This window comes from Schistocerca gregaria, chromosome 3, assembly GCF_023897955.1.
Source record: "Schistocerca gregaria isolate iqSchGreg1 chromosome 3, iqSchGreg1.2, whole genome shotgun sequence".
Taxonomy (NCBI): Eukaryota; Metazoa; Arthropoda; class Insecta; order Orthoptera; family Acrididae; genus Schistocerca; species Schistocerca gregaria.
Window position 1 is genome coordinate 941,496,228 of NC_064922.1, and position 23,860 is coordinate 941,520,087.

At 44.4% G+C, this 23,860-nt stretch overlaps 1 protein-coding gene across 1 annotated transcript in view; it reads right to left on the reverse strand.

Moving 5' to 3' along the window:
- LOC126355715 (solute carrier family 22 member 7-like) overlaps nucleotides 1-20,955 on the reverse strand; it is a 113,464-nt gene extending 92,509 nt beyond the window's left edge. Inside the window, exon 1 of the mRNA XM_050006083.1 lies at nucleotides 20,914-20,955. Coding sequence (XP_049862040.1) covers nucleotides 20,914-20,955 — 42 coding nt within the window. The remainder of the gene's footprint in view (nucleotides 1-20,913) is intronic.
- Nucleotides 20,956-23,860: the final 2,905 nt, after the last annotated feature.

Sequence of the window (23,860 nt, forward strand, 5' to 3'; positions counted from 1 at the left end):
GGTATGACGACCCTGGCCGCCGTCTGTCCTTCGTGGACGTCCAGAAGCTCGTCTACGGCTGTGAGAATGCTCACGTGACCACTGACACCAGCATCGTGGCACAACTGACGCAACACGTCCAACTTGTTCGGCAGTCGTCCGAAAGGGTCGAACCGCCACTAGGTAGGCCGCAGTTTGAGGCCGTTCCAACTCTCACAGTTGGCTATAGAAAGCAAGAGTGACATGGTTGCCTTCACATGTCTACACCATACTGACACCGAAACGATTGCCGTCATGTCCGGATTGTTTTAAGAAACAACGCGAAGACTGTCCTGACAGATGGGCCCATAGCCAAAACTGTTCTGCCAACTGCCATTTAGCCATTTAGCTTCTGCATGTCGTAAGTCAGGCAAGACAGCCTCCTGCCCAACAGATGAGTGTTAATCTGGCAGGAAACAATATAAGTGCTAATTACAGGCACACATGTGGTACACAGGGTCGATCAAAAAACATAAAAAATAAAATTAAAAAAATGCACAAATATAAAACCAACACCACGTTTCCAGAATACTAGAGAACTCACGAGCTGAAAACTTACAAACACACTCAGCAAACACACACAGTGACAACATCACACAGAAAAGAACCAGATGGTACACCACGACCTAAACACACAAACTAACACACAGAGTTGCAAACATCCTAGAGAGACAGGGCTTCCAAATAGCATATAAGCCTGGGCAAACCCTCCAACGACACCTAAGCCAGCCAGCTACCAAGAGGGACAAATTCCAACAATCAGGAATATATAAACTTGAATGTCAAAGCTGTGATGCAGTATACATAGGCATGATATGCAGGAATTTTGAAACAAGACAGAAAGAACATATCAGATGTTGGAAGTATGAAACAAACCATTCCACATTTGCGGAACATTTAAAACACCATAACAATCATCCTACAAACATGGAACAAGAAATGAAAATAATGAGAATAAGCAGCCATGACAAACATCTTATACAGACACAAGAAAACTTCCACATCCAGAAAGCCATAGCAGAAAAAAAACATGTGTTAAATGAACAAACACACATCAGCACACGCTACACTTAATAAAGGAAACGATAAGATAATACAAAAATACTCTTCCCCTTTCACCATCTGGACGAACACATACACACACACAGCCCACAAAAAAATTGTAACACACCAAACCACACACACATAAGCAGAGCCCACTATATCTATATATATATTCGATTCGATTGTTTGGGGGAAGAGACCAAACAGCGAGGTTATCGGTCTCATCGGCTTAGGGAAGGACGGGGAAGAACGTCGGCCGTGCCCTTTAAAGGAACCATCCCGGCATTTGCCTGGAGCGTTTCAGGGAAATCACGGAAAACCTAAATCAGGATGGCCGGACGCGGGATTGAACCGTCGTCCTCCCGAATGCGAGTCCAGTGTGCTAACCACTGCGCCACCTCGCTCGGTATACACATACATACACAAACGCACACACAACTGCATACCTGAACAGATCACAGATACTTCAATAATTACACTCGAAAGTTTGGCAATAACATTCCATCTTCGGCAAAAACATTTGACCGTCGGCAACAGAAACCAAAACATTGCATTGAAACAAGCGTTCGGATCATACTGCTGTGGAATGTGGGAGAAAAACCGCAAATTGGCGTTCATAAGAAGAAGAACAACACCAAAAATGCAACAGGAGCGTAATATGTAAGAAATTGTCCACGCAACCTGTAAGTACAGTTGAAAACATTACTACTTAATAGAAAATGCCAACCAGCAGAACTGTTTATAACCTATAGGTGCAGTGACAATAATGTAAATTAAATAGTAAACATATGTAGATATTCTAGGCCACGGACGATGCCTTGCAGAAAACAAAGGCGAAACGCGTATGCCACTAAAATTGTGTTTTATCCAGTTGCTGGCAGACGCTCCATAAGTAAAAATTATCAATATACAGTAAAAGACCAGTTCAGTTAGAAGTGGACACCGGCGCAGCAGTGGGCATTCTGTATTTCGATACCTATTTGAAACTTGGATCTCCTCCCTTTCAAGAAACAAAGAGACGTTCAATAGAGTATAATAAACACACCATCCAAATACGTGGTCGAGTCAAACTGTCAACGACATATCATAATGTCACCGGCCACACATCTTTGTCGATAACACTGATTCTGCTGAGAACTTGTCTGAACTTGACTCTTCTCAGAAATTTGGATTTTGAATAGCCGATTCTGTGAATTTGGTAGCCGAAGATGTTCCGTACTCGGACCTAGAGACACCCTGCCAGGATTACGAGGACCTGTCCTCCCCGGCGCCACAGAGGATTCTGAGGGGCAGACGTGAGGCACGGCATCGGTACTTTGGAGCCAGCGCCGTTTCTTGTGCTCTCCTAAGACCAAGTAATGGAAGAATTAGACCGCCTAAGTGGAACTGGAGTTCTGGAACCTACTCCTTCTAGTCAGTGGCTTTCCCCGGTAGGCACAGCGCGAAAGCCGTCAGGGCCTGCCTGCGCTGCGATTATAAAGTAACTGTCAACGTCCAATCAGAGATTGGGAGGTATCCTATTCCGAAGTCGTAAGATCTACCGTCAAAATTTAAAGGTGGAAACTTCTTCTCTAAAACAGACCTAGCGGATGCATATCTCCAACTTGCCCTTGATGCAGAATCGCAACAGTTTCTTACATTTTGAAACGTCCCCTTGGAAAAATTATACACGACTGTGCTTAAACTGACACACAATATTTTTAGCGCAACGCAATCTGATTTTCAAAAATCCCTACCAAAAAATGGCCCTGACTAACATTAACCTATACGTTTCACAAATCGCTTACCTCACAAAAATCTTGGTTACTCGAACTACTGCAATACAGCGAGCACCACTACTGCCAGCTAAATAAAAGATTCAAACTACGGAAGGCACTAACTACTGATAGGTATAGTTAGCAAATGAAAGATTTTAATAGAGAACAAACAGTGTATTTACCTTAATAGTCAAAATATATATGATAGTTCATGACATCCAGTGTTACAAATTACAAAACTCCGCCATCTCTCTCCCCACGTCCACCACTGCTGGCGGCTCACAATGCCAACCAGCCACTGACTGCACACAGCACAGCCAGTGATTTTTCATACAGTGCGCTATGTGGCGTTACCAATAAAAAAAACGTAAACAGCCTACTTACAATTTAACACGCCGCACGGGCTTTATCGTCTGAAACACCTAATGTTGCTCCTGCCATTTTTCAACAGTTTTTGAAGGAGTTAGTACTCAAAGAGGATGGTTCCATTAATTATTTAGACATCATTGTACCAGGGAGAAACACGGAGGAACACGTTCGTAATCTGAAATCTTTATTCGCGTGTTAAGGAAGGTTGGCCTAAAATGGAAAAAAGAGAAATTTTGTTTTTTCCAGTCCAAAATTGAGTACCTCTGTCACATCTTTTCCGGCTCGGGTACTAGTCTTCTGGTTAAACATGTCGAAGCCATAATCAAACTCCCCAGACCAACATCGCTTAAGCAACTTCGTTCCTTTCTAGGGAAGATATCGTATTATAGCGTCCCCAGTGAAATAATAAGAAAAGACTTAAAAAACAGTATTTATAAAGATGAGACATTTAAAAATTGAATAATATTCATTTTCTCATGTATCGGTATTATAATAATTTCTCTGTGTAAGTTTCGACGGCAAAGAAATATAACAAAACGATCTAAAGAGACGACAAAATTCGCTCTTTTGTTAATTTTTTAGGCGTCTTCACTTCTTCTCTTGTCTTGGTTGCGTGTACATGGACAACTTGACTGAGACCCGGCGCAGGTACTCCCAAGTAGAAAAAGAAGCGCTGGCTATCATCTTCGCATTACAGTTTCACAAAGTTTCACCTCGTCACAGACCATAAACTGCAGATCTTATTCAATCCAGCAACGAAGATTCCAGACAGGACTGCCAACTGCCTCCAGCACTGCGCTTTATTTTTGGGGTACTACCAGTATGAGATACACTTCCACAACACGACTGAGCATGTCAACGCTGATGACCTCTCCTGCCTTCCATGGGGACGCGATCCAGAGTTCGGCAAAGAAGAAATACTGACTTTTCAGGTAGATGAAGAAGCAGAAGCCGCCGCAGATCATTTTCCCATTATCAGCTCCGGGTCAAAGACGCAATGGGCAGCGACGAGGTACTCCAACAAGTACAGAGTGACGTACTTCATGGATGGCCCGAACGACAAGCTCCCAAGGCTTCTGTGGCATTCTGTCAGCTCTTTAATGCGCCCATCAGCTCAGGTTCATCGATGGAGTAATTCTACTCGTTTCCGACAAGGAACGTACACGAGTAGTCATTCCTTATTCTTTATGTCGGCACGTCCTGCAACTATTGCACCTAGGTCACTGGCGGGAACTGGGAATCCCGCAGGTTCACTTACTGGCCGGACATGAACCAGGAGATGGAACGACTCACTCAGACATGTCCACCCTGCCAAAGCCAGAAGGCAGCCCCTCAACATTCATTTGCTTCTTGACCACTATGTGTTCGCCTGTGGGAGCACGTACACATTGATTTTGCTGGGCCAGTGTTTACCGTCACGTTGTTGATAGTAGCAGATAGTATTGGAACAACGTATGTATCAGCCCAAAGTACCGTTATCCAAGATGGTGGCCATGACGTCAATGAAGATGGTGGATTTTGGCGGGAAGTTTGAATTTTGGCGGGAAAGTGCCACGCCCCCTCGCCCAGAAAAAAGGCGCGAAGTTCAAATTCCAAGATGGCAATGCATCACACCTAATAAAATGGCGGGAAAAAAGGACTTGTAATTTCAAATTGGTGTGAAATCTTATGGGACTTAACTGCTAAGGTCATCAGTCGCGAAGCTTATACACTACTTAACCTAAATTATCCTGAGGACAAACACACCCACCCATGCCCGAGAGAGGACTCGAACCTCTGCTGGGACCAGCCGCACATAATCAGTTTCAAGCAGGTGCGTTCTCCACTGGGTCTGGACTCCAACTGGCTTAGTTCATATCGGTGCCACCAGAGGAGGCCACCACGACATCAGATGATGACGCAAGTACCGGTATTCTAGATGGCCGTATACATGTGTTCACCGAGAGCTCCAGAGCCCAACTGACTTAGGTCATATTGTGGCCACCAGAGGACGCGACTGCGAAGTCCACTGACGACACAAGATCGTCTGCTCTGTCTCTTGCGCCGGGCCACTGGCCCGCGGGCGTCTGACCGCTTACGTCAAACACCCTCGGCCGCCACCCCTCCATACATAGCCTTCTCTAAATGTGCTATCTAAACTAACACCCACATTGCACATCTAACCTATCAATTACCTTAGTACTTAATTCTATTTCAAATTTAATCATATTCAATAAGTCGATTTAAAATTTCAGTCTTCAGTTATAAAATGAGAATTTCGACATTTTCCCACTGTCACGGCGGTGTTCGTTCATATCATCCCCCACCCTCCCCACCCCTAGAATGCTGCACTCCTATTGGCCGGTGCGTTAGTCACATGGTTCGATTTCATTGAACCTAGGACTTGGAATCAATTTTCACCAATGCCGCACCCAACTGGACTTGGAACCAAATAGTTTAAGTCCCCACCACCATCATCAATCCAGCACCACGGCCCCTTACCGACCCATGTCGGAGGGCTAACGTGTTGTAAGTAGGCTGTTTAGGTTTTTTTATTGGTAACGCAACATAGCGCTCTGTATGAAAAATCACTGGCTGTGCTGTGTGCAGTCAGTGGCTGCTTGGCATTGTTGTAATACTCGCCATTGTAGTGTTGGGCAGCTGGATGTTAACAGCGCGTAGCGTTGCGAAGTTGGAGGTGAGCCGCCAGCAGTGGTAGACGTGGGGAGAGAAATGGCGGAGTTTTGAAATTTGTAAGAATTGACGTCATTAACTGATATATATATATATATATATATATATATATATATATATATATATATATATATATATATATATATATATATTATGACTATTAAGGTAAATACATTGTTTGTTTTCTATTAAAATCTTTCATTTGCTAACTATGCCTATCAGTAGTTAGTGCCTTCCGTAGTTTGAATCTTTTATTTAGCTGGCAGTAGTGGTGCTCGCTGTATTGCAGTAGTTTGAGTAACGAAGATTTTTGGTGAGGTAAGTGATTTGTGAAAATATAGGTTAATGTTAGTCAAGGCCATTCTTTTGCAGGTATTTCTGAAAGTCAGATTGCGTTGCGCTAAAAAAAAAAAAAAAAAAAAAAAGAAAAGAAATGTGTGTCAGTTTAAGCACAGTCATGCACAATGTTTCTAATGGGGCGTTTGTTTCAGTGTACTAACGTGCACAGCGCATGACATCAGCCAAGATGGTGGGGCTAAATGGCGGCAAAACAGATCTGAACACAAGTCTTTATTATTTTGCATGCGGTGTCTCCAACATGAGATTTGCTGTCCAACTGACATAGTACACGTTACTGCCATCAGTTCGCACTGTCATCCCTCCTATGATCTAATCCCAGATGGTGGTCCGTAGGGGCGAGAATTATGCTAAAATTACTCAGGCTGCACCAGCCGGTGTAGCCGTGCAGTTCTAGGTGCTTCAGTCTGGAACCACATGACCGCTACGGTCGCAGGTTGGAATCCTGCCTCGGGCATGGATGTGTTGTGATGTCCTTAGGTTAGTTAGGTTTAAGTAGTTCTAAGTTCTAGGGGACTGATGGCCACGGATGTTAAGTCCCATAGTGGTCAGAGCCATTTGAACCATTTTTTTACTCATGCTGCGCTAGGTTGCTGGGCAGAGTAAGGAAGGAGTATCCAGTCTATTTACTTTCGAACATTTTACTTAGAGATCGAATATATTTATCACACAGAGCCAAAACACTTTCCATCTTACGCTTGCACTCGCAGTACACAGTCTGCAGAGACGCAAACAACTCCTAATTTACCCACATAATTTAATTACAGACATTCAGTACACAGTCTGCAGAGACGCAAACAACTCCTAATTTATCCAAATAATTTAATTACAGACATTCATACGCCTCCTAAATAATTCGGCACAGTTATGTCCAGACACGCTCAGCACTCGTAAACTGTTCAAATAACTCATAGCACGTCCTACAGACCTGCTGGCGAAATAATGCAATCAACGCTCGCAAGCACCCTCCACCAACCCCCATCCAGTAGAGTGCACAGGCAGCCCCAACGACGCAGCAACGCCATCAGCTGTCAAACCACGCACAGGCCCCCGCTAAGATCCTGCTAGTGGCGACATCTCATTAATGCTTCATTTCTGAGAAATTCCTATCCAAATACGTGTTCACCTAGACACACGTGCTGAGGTGATCGGGTGGGAGCGCAACCGCGAGGTGCAGCCTAACGGAAGCGAAAGTTTAAAAAAGAATGTCGTGTGGCTAGGGCCTCCCGTCGGGTAGACCGTTCGCCTGGTGCAAGTCTTTCGATTTGACGCCACTTCGGCGACTTGCGCGTCGATGGGGATGAAATGATGATGATTAGGACAACACAACACGCAGTCCGTGAGTGGAGAAAATCTCTGACCCAGCCGGGAATCGAACCCAGGCCCTTAGGATTGACATTCTGTCGCGCTGACCACTTTTTTTTTTAATGTCATTTTGATCTTTGCATCTGCTCGAGGTGGACGTCGCAAGACACCCGTTTCAGTTCGTCGTTGATCCATTAACTCAGTTTTTTTTTATTACAGAGGGCAGCTAACTGTCTGACCGAACACGCTGAGTTACCGTGCCGGCACCACCCAGCTACGGGGGTGGGGCGGGGGGGGGGGGGGGGACAGGCGAAAGTTGTATCTAGGCGTCGTTGATGACCGGGGGCTTATTTACAGAGCACGCCCTCCAAGCACGGCTGCGCGCGTGGAGCGTTCCTCGCTACCTTCACTCTAACTGCGGTCCAGCGAAGATGCTGCAGAACTGCTTACCACAATAGCCTGCTTTCTCCATAGCGATTCTAATGGACTGACGCTTCACCGCACGTACCTACATACCACCGCAATGTTATCAATCTTTTGCTCAAGGCACATTGCTATCTAAAATAATAACCAAGTCTTACTCAAATTCCATAGCCCCCCAGAAATACTCAACGTGTGCTTTTGTACTATTTTTCGTCTTCTCTCAGCTTTTATCCACGGAAATTCATGCCCCAACAGAACCTCGTTACGAAAATAACGCACAATAGCGTCCAATGCAGCCTTCCTCGCGGACCTAGCGTCATACCCACCCCATCACGTGATACCCATTCTGCTCTCAACATATTCAAATGTTCGCACAGCTGTGTAGAAGATCCTGTATCCCAGCACAAAGCATGTTAATGAATCCAAAATTATCATTTGCTCTAATCCAATTTACTCTCCGAATTACTGATGCCGCCGGTATCGAAGCGCCATCCACCCATTCTTTCTTGGACTTCCAGTGGTTGTTTTATACAGAACCCTTAATTGCATTCACAGTTAAACCTGCAAAATTCTCTCCACATTATCAAATACATACCAAACTCACAATAATATTGGAAGCCAGGAACTACAATTAAATATTACGATTGCTGCTACACTCTGACACCAATCAATGTACAGGTAATCTCTCCTCTTGACGACTGTGCTTCAGTATCTATAGCACATACAATTATCCACTTAAAAACTCTATCTCATACTCCCGTCGTTATCAATCTGCTCAATCTATACGTCCCTCACCATGGGACACGCAGTCATCGTCTCTAGTCAAGCCATAAGATAAAAAATAACTATCTTTACAATGCAATATATACACAGTTTACACAGTGTAAGCCACAGTAACTTTGCAGTACAGTATATACACATTTTAGACAAATAGTGCAGTTATCTTTTATATCTGTACAGGACACGAAAAAAAATTTTTCTACAGAGCATGAAATACATACCATACTCGCAAGAATATTGGAGTGTCAATATACGAGGCCTATCCACAAAGTACATTTCGTTTTGGAATTAAAAATAAATAAAGTATTGGAATTTTTTTATTAGATATAGATGAAAGCCACACTTAAATACTACTTTTCTACATAGTTGCCATTTAAATTAAGGCACTCATCGTAGCGATGGACGAGCTTGGAAATTCCTTCGTCGTAAAATTCGGCCGCCTGCGCCTTCAACCACGTGGTTACCTCTTCTTGAAGCTGTGCGTCGTCATCAAAACGCTGCATAGCCAACCACTTCTACATTGCTGGGAATAAGTGAAAGTCGCTCGGTGCCAGGTCGGGACTGTACTGCGGATGAGGAAACAACTCCCACTTAAAAGATTCGAGAACTTCACGAGTGGCATTTGCCGTGTGGGCCCGGGCGTTGTCGTGAATCAGCAACATCTTTGAGCCCAACTTTCCCCTGCGCTTGTTTTGTATTGCTCTTCTGAGGTTGTGCAGAGTATGGCAATACCTTTGAGCGTTTATTGTAGTGCCTCTTTCCAGGAAATCCACAAAAATCACACCTTTTCTGTCCCAGAAGACAGTCGCCATCACCTTCCTTGCCGACATTGTCTGCATGCATTTCTTGGGTTTTTGGGGCAATTTGTGTGCCCCCACTGCATTGAGTGCAATTTTGTCTCGCAGTTCACATGCTTAACCCATGTTTCGTCACCAGTAACGATGCGATCGAGTAATGAGTCGCCATCTTTCTCGTAAGCGCCCAAACACGTTAATGCTGCAGCCACTCGCTGATTTTAATGAATCTCTGTCAAGATTTTTGATATCCATCTTGCACAAAACAATAACGTGGTAACCAATCTTTTCGGTAATGATTTCGTAAAACAAACTTCGTGAAATTTGTGTAAATCTCATAGAGAGTTCCGTTATTGCGAAATTACTGTTTTCACGGACCGCAGCATCGACTTTTTCGACAAGTTCGGCAGTCACTATGCTGGGTCTTCCACTTCGCTCTTCGTCATGAACGTTAGTTCGGCCATTTTTACATTTTATGACCCATTGACGCACTTCACCTTCAGTGATTATGTTGTCCCCATACACTTCACAAAGCTGCCCATAGATTTCTATCGGTGTACAGTTTTTTGCAGTCAGAAACCTTATTGCAGCACGCACTTCACACTTCGCGGCATTTTCAAGTAACGTTGACATTTCAAACTGTCATAGTAACTCAACGGAGTACAGCACGAACCTCTCACTAGCACGGCAGGATGCCGACTGAGCGGCGGAAAGCCATGACACCAAGATGGCCGCGCTAGCCCCGCCCCTAACGGACACAAACGAAAACGTAATGTACTTTGTGGATAGCCCTCGTATCACCGAGTACCTTGTCGATCTAGTAAACATTCAGCTCACATCCTCCATCATACAAAACCACCCATTTTACAGCAGCGAACCGAAGTCACTCCCAGAACTGTTCTACAAATTAGCGATCGTTTCACCTCGAAACAAACGCGTTACTGTCTCTGCTTGCTTGCCTGCTCGCTTTTCTATGCACATCTCCAGACTCCGGGATTACAAGAACACAAGTTTCTTCGCCATAATATTACACCATTTTCGCTATACTTCCCGATATCAACTACACAACACTAGCCTCCCGATAGCACGCAACATAATTCCCGACATACGGACTCGAAATCATTTCTCTACAAACACGAAACTTTAGCTACGTGGAGCGTCCTCTAGACCACTGAGTAACTAGAAACAAAGATATGAAAAATCATATTTCGAACCGCGAATACCGATCTCGCTGGTCTAACATACTCCAAATCACAAGCCAACTAAGGTCCTTCCCATGTCTAGAGAACAGGAAAACCTATCTTCCACACACCACATTCAACCTTCTTTCAACTAAATAAAGACGCGAAATGCGCACGAACAGATAACATGATCGGGAATAATACTCCATCGCAATCACACCATCTTCTCAAAGTTCCACTTGATCACGAAAGCCGCCCAACACACACTAAGTATTAGTTCGCTATCTGGCCCTCTACACAAGGGCAAAGTTAACTCATATACATTCCTACAATCAAACCTCTACATTCGCACGGATGATGCTGTTAATTGGAAACTTGAATCATTAGCATCATGGACTTTTCATCCATGGGTTCATTCCTGAAAACAGGTCGCATATATGAAACTTCCTGGCAGATTAAAACTGTTTTAATCTGCCAGGAAGTTTCATATCAGCGCATACTCCGCTACAGAGTGAAAATCTCATTCTGGAGGTCGCATATATGTTTATCGTTATGCTTACAATTAAATGTTACTATCGCGGCCTCAACTGAACGGTATCCGGCAATGAGCGAAGTACGGGAAGAACACTCTGTTGACCGCTGTGGCTCTGGAAATTGAAATATCTGTACCTTCCTTACGACTAGATGTAGTCTTCCCTTCGCTATAACAGTCAAATCCATACCCTCCCTGCAGCAGCTCATAGATATTTCCTTTACACAAACACCTGATCCTCAAATGCGATATCACACACCCAGCACTAATATTAAGTATAATATTACCTCATGAATTACTGCATGCATACGATACCGAATAACACTGATCGAAAATCAATGATAAGTTTGCATGTCTCTTCAGTTCTTCTTTCGAGTCCTACCGCTCTGTCATAGACGTAATCGAGCAGATGTTAAAGAAGAAATCCCGATCCCAATAACTGCTGCATGTTACTCTCACAAGCGCTCTTGGTTCTACAGGTGCACCCAAGTATCCATGTTAAAACCTATAACCGCTTTAAGAAACAAGGTGCGACAGTACCTCTGAATGAGGTGGTGTTTTCCGAACAAATACAGTGACGGTGATAGAAATGTGTGTATTAACAGTCAACGATGCAACCTCGGGATAAAATCACTGAACTTTGAAAGTGGTTCGGCTAAGGAGCGTGGTATGTACGCTGTATTTGCGACTCCATCACACCGCACCCAACTAGGTAATTCATTAGTTTTTGCAACGCTATCTATCTCGAGACAATATCAGAGGTTCCTCGATATATCCGCTAAGTTGTAGGCGATGACAGAAATTAGTAGTAGTAGATCGGGTGCTGATTGAGGTCGTAAGAAGAAAAATATACACCAACTACTCAGATCTCTAGCGTTGCGCTACATGTTAGAAATTACGCTCCAGTTTAAGTCTGAACTAGGCACAAGTTAGAGAAAGACGTATCCACCACCATCAGCAACCTCTGTAGAAACAGAACGACCTGGATTACTGCAACACGACGGTGTTTTGATTATTCGGTGGAAATGCACGCAATTTCGTACGTTCTCCAAAGTAGACACAAATACTAGAGATCCATGTCCAATCAAATCAATCAGCCCAACAGCTAAAAATTATGAACTGGAAAAGCTCATACAAATTAGAAGTCACCAAGGCACCGATGCGGACTCAATGACACGTAGCTGTGGTCGGCCTCCACAACGGTGAGACAAATTTCACAATACGCTACTGGCCATTAAAATTGCTACACCAAGAAGAAATGCAGATGACAAACGGGTATTCATTGGACAATCATATTATACTATAACTAACATGTGATTACATTTTCACGCAATTTCGGTGCATAGATCCTGAGAAATCAGTACCCTGAACAACCACCTCTGACCGTAATAACGGCCTTGATACGCATGGGAATCGAATCAAACAGAACTTGGATGGCGTGTACATGTACAGCTACCCATGCAGCTTCAACACATACCACAGTTCATCAAGAGTAGTGACTGGCGTATTGTAACGAACCAGTTGCTCGGCCACCACTGACCAGACGGTTTCAATTGGTGAAAGATCTGGAGAATGTGCTGGCCAGGGCAGCAGTAGAACATTTTCTGTATCCAGAAAGGTCCTTACAGGACCTGCAACTTGCGGTCGTGCATTACCCCACTGAAATGCAGGGTTTCGCAGGAATCGAATGAAGGGTAGAGCCACGGGTCGTAACACGTCTGAAATGTAACGCCCACTGTTCAAAGTGCCGTCAATGAGAACAAGAGGTGACCGAGACGTGTAACCAATGGCACCCCATATCATCACGCCTGGTGATACGCCAGTATGGCGATGACGAATACACGCTTCCAATGTGCAGTCGCCGTGATGTCGCCAAACACGGATTCGACCATCATGATGCTGTAAACAGAACCTAGATTCATCCGAAAAAATGACGTTTTGCATTCGTGCACCCAGGTTCGTCGTTGAGTAAACCACCGCAGGCGCTCCTGTCTGTGATGCAGCGTCAAGGGTAACCGCAGCCATGGTCTCCGAGCTGATAGTCCGTGCTGCTGCAAACGTCGTCGAAATGTTCGTGCAGATGGTTGCGAACGTCCCCATCTATTGACTCAGGGATCGAGACGTGGCTGCACGATCCGTTACAGCCATGCGGATAAGATGCCTGTCATCTCGACTGCTAGTGATACGAAGCCGTTGGTATCCAGCACGGCATTGCGTATTACCCTCCTGAACCCACCGATTCCATATTCTGCTAACAGTCATTGGATCTCGACCAACGGGAGCAGCAATGTCGCGATACGATAAACCGCAATCGCGATACGCTACAATCTCACCTTTATAAAAGTCGGAAACGTGATGGTACGCATTTCTCCTCCTTACACGAGTCATCACAACAACGTTTCACCAGGCAACGCCGGTCAACTGCTGTTTGTGTATGCGAAATCGCTTGGAAACTTTCCTCATGTCAGCACATTGTAGGTCTCGCCACCGGCGCCAAACTTGTGTGAATGCTCTGAAAAGCTAATCATTTGCATATCACAGCATCTTCTTCCTGTCTGTTAAATTTCGCGTCTGTAGCACGTCATCTTCGTGGTGTAGCAATTTTAATGGCCAGTAATGTAGACATCGCGTGGTGTAAATCATTTTGTTACTGCAGCTACCATAACACGCCACACATCTGCGTATTTTAAATAAAAACCCACTCACAACATAACGAACGTAGAAGACTTTTGCGGCGTTGGCGTAGGTCTCAAAACTGATGTCCGAAAGCGAATGACGACCTATACATTTAGACTCTCACACAGTCGGAACAGCTGACGACTATGCGTCCCCTTTCGGCTCATTCCTCATATTGCACTCATGTAAGCGATCCCTGTTTCGCTGCTAGCAACCCCCAGAAGTTCAAATGGTTCAAATGGCTCTGAGCACTATGGGACTTAACATCTGTGGTCATCAGTCCCCTAGAACTTAGAACTACTTAAACCTAAGTAACCTAAGGACATCACAAACATCCATGCCCGAGGCAGGATTCGAACCTGCGACCGTAGCAGTCGCGCGGTTCCGGACTGAGCGCCTAGAACCGCGAGACTACCGCGGCCAGCCCCCCAGAAGTTGCCGTCCATCCATGAAAACTTTTTCCCCACCTCAAACAAGCCATATCAGTCAGTCCTTATCTGCTAACCAATGAAGGGATGGGATGCAAAAGACACCATCCATGTAGTCTAATAATAAACACGAAACTTGATACCGCGAACAATTTCATACTAACTTCGACAACGGCCAATCATGTGACAGCACGTTTCCTCAATTTCAGTATCATAGCTAAAACATCCCTTCTATACTTTGCGAGTATCATTGCGAACATTGATAGATGACTACTCAGCACGCCCATTCAGAGTTAATTCTCAAACAAATCATCAAACTATACCAGACAGCGCTCTACATACTTCTAAGACTTCGAGCATAGTACTTAGTTTACGATCCATCTCTTTGCGTATGGGAGTCACAGAGCATCCTCACACAGTCACTGACCAACCCGCCCTGCAGCACCGTTAGAGAATTAATCTCCAACCGATCTGAAGAAGACTGCTACACCCCACGTCTCGTGATTGAATAGAGCTTTCCGAGTCCTAACCCAGCATTAGTGGCAGAACAATTGAGAGAAAATTTGGAATACATTTCACATAAATCTTCTCAGCATGTTATAGTCTTAGGAGGAGATTTCAATTTACCAGATATAGACTGGGACACTCAGATGTTTAGGACGGGTGGTAGGGACAGAGCATCGAGTGACATTATACTGAGTGCACTATCCGAAAATTACCTAGAGCAATTAAACACAGAACCGACTCGTGGAGGTAACATCTTGGACTTACTGATAACAAACAGACCCGAACTTTTCGATTCTGTAAGCGCAGAACAGGGAATCAGTGATCATAAGGCCGTTGCAACATCCCTGAATATGGAAGTTAATAGGAATATAAAAATAGGGAGGAAGGTTTATCTGTTTAGCAAGAGTAATAGAAGGCAGATTTCAGACTACCTAACAGATGAAAACGAAAATTTCTGTTCCGACACTGACGATATTGAGTGTTTATGGAAAAAGTTTAAGGCAATTGTAAAATGCGTTTTAGGCAGGTACGTGCCTAGTAAAACTGTGAGGGACGGGGAAAACCCACCGTGGTTCATCAACAAAGTTAGAAAACTACTGCGAAACCAAAGAGAGCTTCACTCCAAGTTTAAACGCATCCAAAACCTCTCAGACAAACAGAACCTAAACGATGTCAAAGTTAGCGTAAGGAGTAAGTAAAATTCTATGCACCGACTTGACAGAAAATCCTAGGAAGTTCTGGTCTTACGTTAAATCAGTAAGTGGCTCGAAACAGCATATCCAGACACTCCAGGATGATGATGGCTTTGAAACAGAGGATGACACGCGTAAAGTTGAAATACTAAATACCTTTTTCCAAAGCTGTTTCACAGAGGAAGACCGCACTGCAGTTACTTCTCTAAATCCTCGCACAAACGAAAAAATGGCTGACATCGAAATAAGTGTCCAAGGAATAGAAAAGCAACTGGAATCACTCAGCAGAGGAAAGTCCACTGGACCTGACGGGATACCAATTCGATTCTACACAGAGTACGCGAAAGGACTTGCCCCCCTTCTAATAGCCGTGTACGGCAAGTCTCTAGACGAACGGAAGGTTCTAAATGATTGGAAAAGAGCACAGGTAGTCTCAGTCTTCAAGAAGGGCCGTTGAGCTGATGCGCAAAACTATAGACCTATATCTCTGAAGTCGATCTGTTGTACAATTTTAGAACATGTTTTTTGCTCGAGTATCATGTCGTTTTTGGAAACCCAGAATCTACTCTGTAGGAATCACATGGATTCCGGAAACAACCATCGTGTGAGACCCAACTCGCTTTATTTGTTCATGAGACCCAGAAAATATTAGATACAGGCTCCCAGGTAGATGCTATTTTCCTTGATTTCCGGAAGGCGTTCGACACAATTCCGCACTGTCGCCTGATAAACAAAGTAAGAGCCTACGGAATATCAGACCAGCTGTGTGGCTGGATTGAAGAGTTTTTAGCAAACAGAACACAGCATGTTGTTATCAATGGAGAGACGTCTACAGACGTTAAAGTAACCTCTGGCGTGCCACAGGAGACTGTTATGGGACCATTGCTTTTCATAAAATATAAAAATGGTTCAAATGGCTCTGAGCACTATGGGACTTAACATCTATGGTCATCAGTCCCCTAGAACCTAACTAACCTAGGACATCACACAACATCCAGCCATCACGAGGCAGAGAAAATCCCTGACCCCGCCGGGAATCGAACCCGGCAACCCGGGCGTGGGAAACGAGAACGCTACCGCACGACCACGACACAATATATATAAATGACCTAGTAGATAATGTCGGAAGTTCCATGCGGCTTTTCGCGGATGGTGCTATAGTATGCAGAGAAGTTGCAGCATTAAAATTTTTTAGCGAAATGCAGGAATATCTGCAGCGGATAGGCACTTGGTGCAGGGAGTGGCAACTGACCCTTTACATAGACAAATGTAATGTATTGCGAATACATAGAAAGAAGGATCCTTTATTGTATGATTATATGATAGCGGAACAGACACTGGTAGCAGTTACTTCTGTAAAATATCTGGGAGTGTGCGTGCGGAACGATTTGAAGTGGAATGATCATATAAAATTAATTGTTGGTAAGGTGGATACCAGGTTGAGATTCATTGGGAGAGTCCTTAGAAAATGTAGTCCATCAACAAAGGAGGTGGCTTACAAAACACTCGTTCGACCTATACTTGAGTATTGCTCATCAGTGTGGGATCCGCACCAGGTCGGGTTGACGGAGGAGATAGAGAAGATCCAAAGAAGAGCCTTGCGTTTCGTCACAAGGTTATTTGGTAACCGTGATAGCGTTACGGAGATGTTTAGCAAACTCAAGTGGCAGACTCTGCAAGAGAGGCGCTCTGCATCGCGGTGTAGCTTGCTCGCCAGATTTCGAGAGGGGGCGTTTCTGGATGAGGTATGAAATATATTGCTTTCCCCTACTTATACCTCCCGAGGAGATCACGAATGTAAAATTAGACAGATTCGAGCGCGCACGGAGACTTTCAGACAGTCGTTTTTCCCGCGAACCATACGCGACTGGAACTGAAAACGGAGGTGATGACAGTGGCACGTAAAGTACCCTCCGCCACACACCGTTGGGTGTGTTGCGGAGTATAAATGTAGATGTAGATCTAAGTGAACAGAAAACAGGATTAGCCGAGCGGTCTAAGGCACTGCAGTCATGGGGTGTGCGGCTGATCTCGGCGGAGGTTCGAGTCCTCCCTCGGGCATGGGGGTGTGTGTTTGTCCTTAGGTAAATTTAGGTTAAGTAATGTGTAAGCTTAGGGACTGATGACCTTAACAGTTAAGTGCTTAAGATTTCACACACATTTCAACATTTGAACAGAAAACAGAGCAAACGCTCCCCGAATGTGGAGGTGACTGGATACGGTCGAGTACAGTGCTATATTACGCCTCCAGATTAGTGCATTTGGGCTACGTGTTGGCAGCTGTGTTGCATTTACTGGCAATTTTAGAACCCAGAACGAGCGGTTATGTCATGATCGCATGGACAGATCGGACATAAAATCGATAGAATTGCGAAAAATGTCTAGGGAATAGGTACAAATTGATCGAATATACGCCGATTTGGGCGGAAATTGAGAAAGTACGTGTGTTATGTTCTGGTTCGTGCGAAACAATTTGTACATGGGATCAAGTTGTAAGAGGTCCATGATTAAAGAATATGTTGCTAGCGCACTCGAGCAGATGTAATTTCGATGTATTGCTCACGCGCTGCCTGCGACATGTAAGCTATAAGAGAATCTGAGACCAAAGAGCAGTGTGGACTTCAGTAGGAACTGTGTAGCTGTAGCAGTAAGTAGTTGCTAGCGAGCTGTCTGGTGTATAGTGTTGGCTGGGCCAGTCGTGATGGAGCGATGGCGGAGCCTGAGCTTTGTAGTATAAGGTAAAAGCAGCCTCGCGCATATGTAGTATTGTTATATCAAGTCCCATGTAAATGTGTTTTAAAAAATCGCTTAGTAAGAATCTTTCTCATAAAAAGTAACTTTTGACAATCATTCATTTCAATTTAAAGAATTTACTAATTTCTCCGATCCTTGGTCGTCCCGATTATTGAAAAGAAAAATTAGTTCTTTCCTTTTATATCTATCGGCCAGCATTGGACTTGGCTGCGCCACAAAAATTTCTTATAGGAGCAGATATATACGCGTTATCCGGCGACCTAACTGAGGTAAGATTTTTCAATTTATTCAGAATGAATGTTCAGGGCCATGACGCAGCACTGCTGACGTCCTAAATTTACCAGTTTAAAATTCACAGTGATTACTGAAAGGTTATAAGCGAGTCACATTTTTTATTATTGAGAGATTAGTCACATTTTATTATTGATACGTTACGCAATTTTCCTGTTGGTAGGTTATACTGAATGTGAACGACATAATTATATTTTTTATTGTTGAGAGGTTTAGGAATTTTTCTGTTTTGAGGTTACACTAAATGAGAATATTATTCATATTATTTTATTTTGTGGGGAGGTTACAAAGTATACGCCAACAAGAGGAATGCGAGAAAACACTGACATCGAAACGAAGGGGAATCAGGGGGGTAGTCAATTTTTTCCCGCTGAGGCAGTATTACACTGCATGTCTGTTGAGGTATCAGTGATACACATGAGTTGACTACTGTATTTCGTGAAACGTCCTGGTAGATTAGAACTGTGTGCCCGACCGAGACTCGAACTCGGGACCTTTGCCTTTCGTGGGCAACTGCACACAGTTTTAATCTGCCAGGAAGTTTCACATAAGCGCACACTCAGCTGCAGAGTGAAAATCTCATTCTGGAAACATCCCCCAGACTTTGGCTAAACCATGTCTCCGCAATATCCTTTCTTTCTGTAGTGCTAGTTGTGCAAGGTTTGCAGAGGAGCTTCTGTGAAGTTCGGAAGGTAGGAGACGAGATACTGGCGGAAGTTAAGTTGTGAGGAAGGGGCCTGAGTCCTGCTTGGGTAGCTCAGACGGTAGAGCACTTGCGAGCGAAAGGCAAAGGTCCCGAGTTCGAGTCTCGGTTCGGCACACAGTTTTATTCTGCCAGAAAGTTTCATATCAGCTCACACTCCGCTGCAGAGTGAAAATCTCATTCTGCCTACTGTATTTCGTGCTTTTGAGGAGTACAGAGATCGTTTCACCTCTAAACTTACTTGCGTCTGCTTTATACGATAACAGAGAGTGGAGGGGTTGATCGATTGAGAAAGAGCTGTAACGAGGTACGATTTAACGATTGACTAATTGATTCTAGAGAAGGAGAAGTTGGTGCAGGTCACCGTCACACACCTCGGGTTATTATAATGAGAAAAAGGCGAGAGAGATGTGGGCGCTTAGGGAGGCATACAGAGAGCCATTTCTGCCTCGCTCAACTCGCAAACCGAAGAGGATTGGAAACTGTTAATGTTGCTACCAGGTATGTTGGCCACACGCTGTTTGTGGCTTACAGGCTATAGAGGCTGAGGAATATAAATATATTTTTGGAAATACGCGGAAAACTACCAATCAGATTAAAAAAGTTTAGAATGAAAGTTGTTCGTCTCGATGAGGGGCATCCAGTGACACGATACTCGATCCCCCTCCCCCCCCCCCTCCCCCCCCCCCCAGGAGGTGGGGGGTCAAGTTTGAAATCGTGAAAAGGAACCCCAGTTTCTATTGCGAATCCGGATTCTCCGGGAAAAATACGTAACTTTTGAATTAAAATATTCTTCAGTGCGTTATAGACAGCGCTGTAATCGAAAAAAATGGAATTGCGTTAAAAGCTGTTCGTACACGCGTCAGATCAGGATCCCAGGAGGTAGAAAGTGTGTTATGCTAAAACCTTCCATAAGAAACCGGTTTTATAGCAAAAAAGACTTGATTCCCTCGAACGTAATTACTTGGTCCACATTTTTGTTGTAATTTCTTTCACATATGGTGTTCGACTTGTTTTAGTTAATGGGGATTCTTCACTTACCAATAATGCATATTAAAGCTATGCGTTTGGCGATTGGTTCCATCACAGCAAAGTATCTGTGAAAGAAAATCTACATAGGCTGTCAGTTGTTCTTGTATTCAACTGTAAATGTTCAAGCGATTTTGAAAGCCGTCCTCATGTAGTTCTTATGCAACGATAAGTGAAGCCAATCGAATGTATGCACATGTAGTATATGCAGAACACTTATTTGGGAAATTCCTGAATATCGTGCGATTTGTCCAGAAGTAAAGTATTTTTGCTACAAAAACCGGTTTCACATTAAAGAGTTGAAAATAATTGCATTTCTAACCACCTGGGACCATAATCTGATGTGCATTTCTTGAGATGTTATCACTTTCAACGGCTTTTCACCCATTTTGACTATAGTCGAATACAGCGCCATCTGTCACGTCACACCCTTGGAGGTGGGGCACGAGGGTAGAGTTTGGTGTCACTGGATGCCACTCTTCGAAACGAACAGCTTGTATTAGAAAATTTTTCTTTTTAATCCTGACCGTGTGCAGTTATGTAAACACGTAATGGAGGATGCGTTTGATGTATTGTACGTGGGTAGACGTTCCACGGTACCTCTAATGTTTGCAGTTCGCCGTTGTCGATGTCTTTCCCCATCCCTGCAAAGAGACGCCGGTTCAAGGGAGTAGCACACGCACTGACTGCGACGGCTTGTGAAGAAAGAGACCGACGTTACGCGCCACTGCAGCTCTGGTGTGATACTCCTTATCTACTGACGTCCCCTAGAGTAGGAAAATAACGCAATTGATAAAATACGTGTTTAACAGGTATAACAGTCACCAGTGGTAGAAGGTATGAACCGTGAAATTACTTTCAAAACTTTTTCTTAAGAATTTACTTTATTTACTTACGATTCATCAAGACATTAACACATTTAATCACACTATGTGAACGTGGAAGTAGTTGCCAGGGAGTAACTGATGAAATCAAAATGAAATTGCTTTTAACAAATGGGAAGTTTATTCCTAAAAGCCTTTTTTTTAAGAAACAGATTTAAAATTATAAGCAGAAAGCACCCTCTAAATACCACGTTACAATTTATTCAGAGGCAGAAAAAAAACAAGTTCTGACTGTATGAGGTTTCGGGCTGAGAACCTTGCCGCTCCCTTTTGACACTGCCGTGATCACGACCGCTCACAACAATCTCTGAAAGACTACACAGGTGCAAATCTGCAACACAGAAGTAAAGTAAAAGTTTTAACAATTCACACAAGCACACAAACTATGCACCTCGTAGAAATGATGGAAATGCTACAAAGCACTAAAATTAAAAGATTAACTTGCCACCAAAGGTGCAACTTGATTTAACTTCTAAGAAAAGTCTTACGGTGGAAGGGTGGCAACTTTGTTTAATAAAATGACCATTTAAATAAAATCCCATGAAATGCAATCTTACATAAAATTATACAAGGTTGGCCAAATATGTTGTACAGTACATATATACCGCCTCTCAAGATGATAGGCAAGATAAAAACATATTTCAGGAATCAGGCCGTTACACTTCAAACCATAAATTCGTTAACACACCGAAACCGACAAACATGACAGAGGCAACAACTAACGTATGGTAGATTGACAGGGAGATTACCGAACAACCCGTACTGCAGGTTGCTGTAACCCGCCCCTACTCCACAAGGGCAAAACGGACCACCCAATTCATAAACAACCACCTTCCCTTGGGTGGGCAACCGGAGGAGAATGGTGGGACGACCCCAAAGCAAAACGGCTGCTGCCTCACCAAGAAAACAAGTATAATTTAACAAGAGTAAATCAAACAACATTTCACCAATCACTTAACTTCTAATAAACTGTGATTTATCGAGACGACCTGGCGCATCACCCCCAAATCGCTCTCCCGAACCGTCCGCTGCCAGCTGCTTCAACGGGCGCAGGAAAGCGCGCCGTCTCCCGTCTCACGGCGTCGCAGCTCGCACCGGCCAGACTGATGTCGTGGGTTGACTTCTGTTCCTCTCGTGTCGACCGCGAACCCACTACCCCTCGCTATACGGCGCGGCCCACTGGACTCAGGTGGCGACCTCACATGCGCCGACGCTCAAGGCGGACAAGTCATCTTGTGTCTCAATGCGCAACCGACCAACCGATCGATCCAACCGCCAATGACCGTTGCCTGAGCAACTCAACCAGACTGGCGGCCTAACGCGCAGTCTCAGATGCAGGAACTAAGCCCCGACCGGGCAGCCACTCGTGGAGTTCTGTCACTGCGCCACAAATTCGGACGAGAGACAGACTAGCAAGCTGGCCACGAGAGACTGACCCAGACTGACAGACTGGCGAGCTCATAGCGCCCCTTAACTGCACGTGAATAGGCAACCTTTCCCCTTTCCCACCAGAGGGAGACACCAAAGCTGTGATTGCCACAGCGGCTCCACCGCCAGAAACGGAGGGCGACTGCTTCACACTACGCGCTGCTGCGCGCTCTCCAAACAGCAATTTTTACCCCGGCTCCAGGTGGGGCGTAACTAACCATCTGGCAGGTCAACAGGACAATTTATGTTCATATGTGTTTTCTTTTGGAAGTTTCTTACGCTATAAGCACAGATGGCTATGAGCCTAACATTTTGCGAAAAGAGTGTTGGGAATCGCCTAAAAACTGCACTCGGGCTCGCCAGTGTACGAGCAGACGGTCGCCTTAGTCCACCACGTGGATTCAACGAGGGTCTCGCTCATCCTCCAGTATCGTTAGATGGTGTCCTGCGAGATACTCTACACGAAAAAGTCAAACAGGTGATTTGCCAATGAGGACAAAATTTGACAGAGCATTGTATTACCTGAAATCAAATAAGCCATTTATTTATCTCATTTACTTGTTTTTAAACTCTCTTTTTCAATAGATATTTCGCACACACGATACCGAACAAAAATTCTTTTACCATGGGTTTTACGACTTGCACACATTTCTTAAAAATCTGTATAACAAATTGGATCCGTATCAAAAATACACTACTGGACATTAAAATTGCTACACCACGAAGATGACGTGCTACAGACGCGAAATTTAACCGGCAGGAAGAAGATGCTGTAATATGCAAGTGATTAGCTTTTCAGAGCATTCACACAAGGTTGGCGCCGGTGGCGACACGTACAACGGGCTGACAGGAGGAAAGTTCAGAACCGATTTCTCATACACAAACATCATGTGGCCAGCGTTGCCAGGTGAAACGTTGTGATGCCTTGTATAAAGAAGAGAAATGCGTACCATCACGTTTCCAACTTCGATAAAGGTCGGATTGTAGCCTATCGCTATTGCGGTTTATTGCATTGCGACATTGCTGCTCGCGTTGATCGAGATCCAATGACTGTTAGCACAATATGGAATCGGTGGGTTCAGGAGGGTAATACGGAACGCCGTGCTGGATCCCAACGGCCTCGTATCACTAGCAGTCGAGATGACAGGCAACTTATCCGCACGGCTGTAACGGATCGTGCAGTCACGTCTCGATCCCTGAGTCAACTGATGGGGACGTTTGCAAGACAACAACCA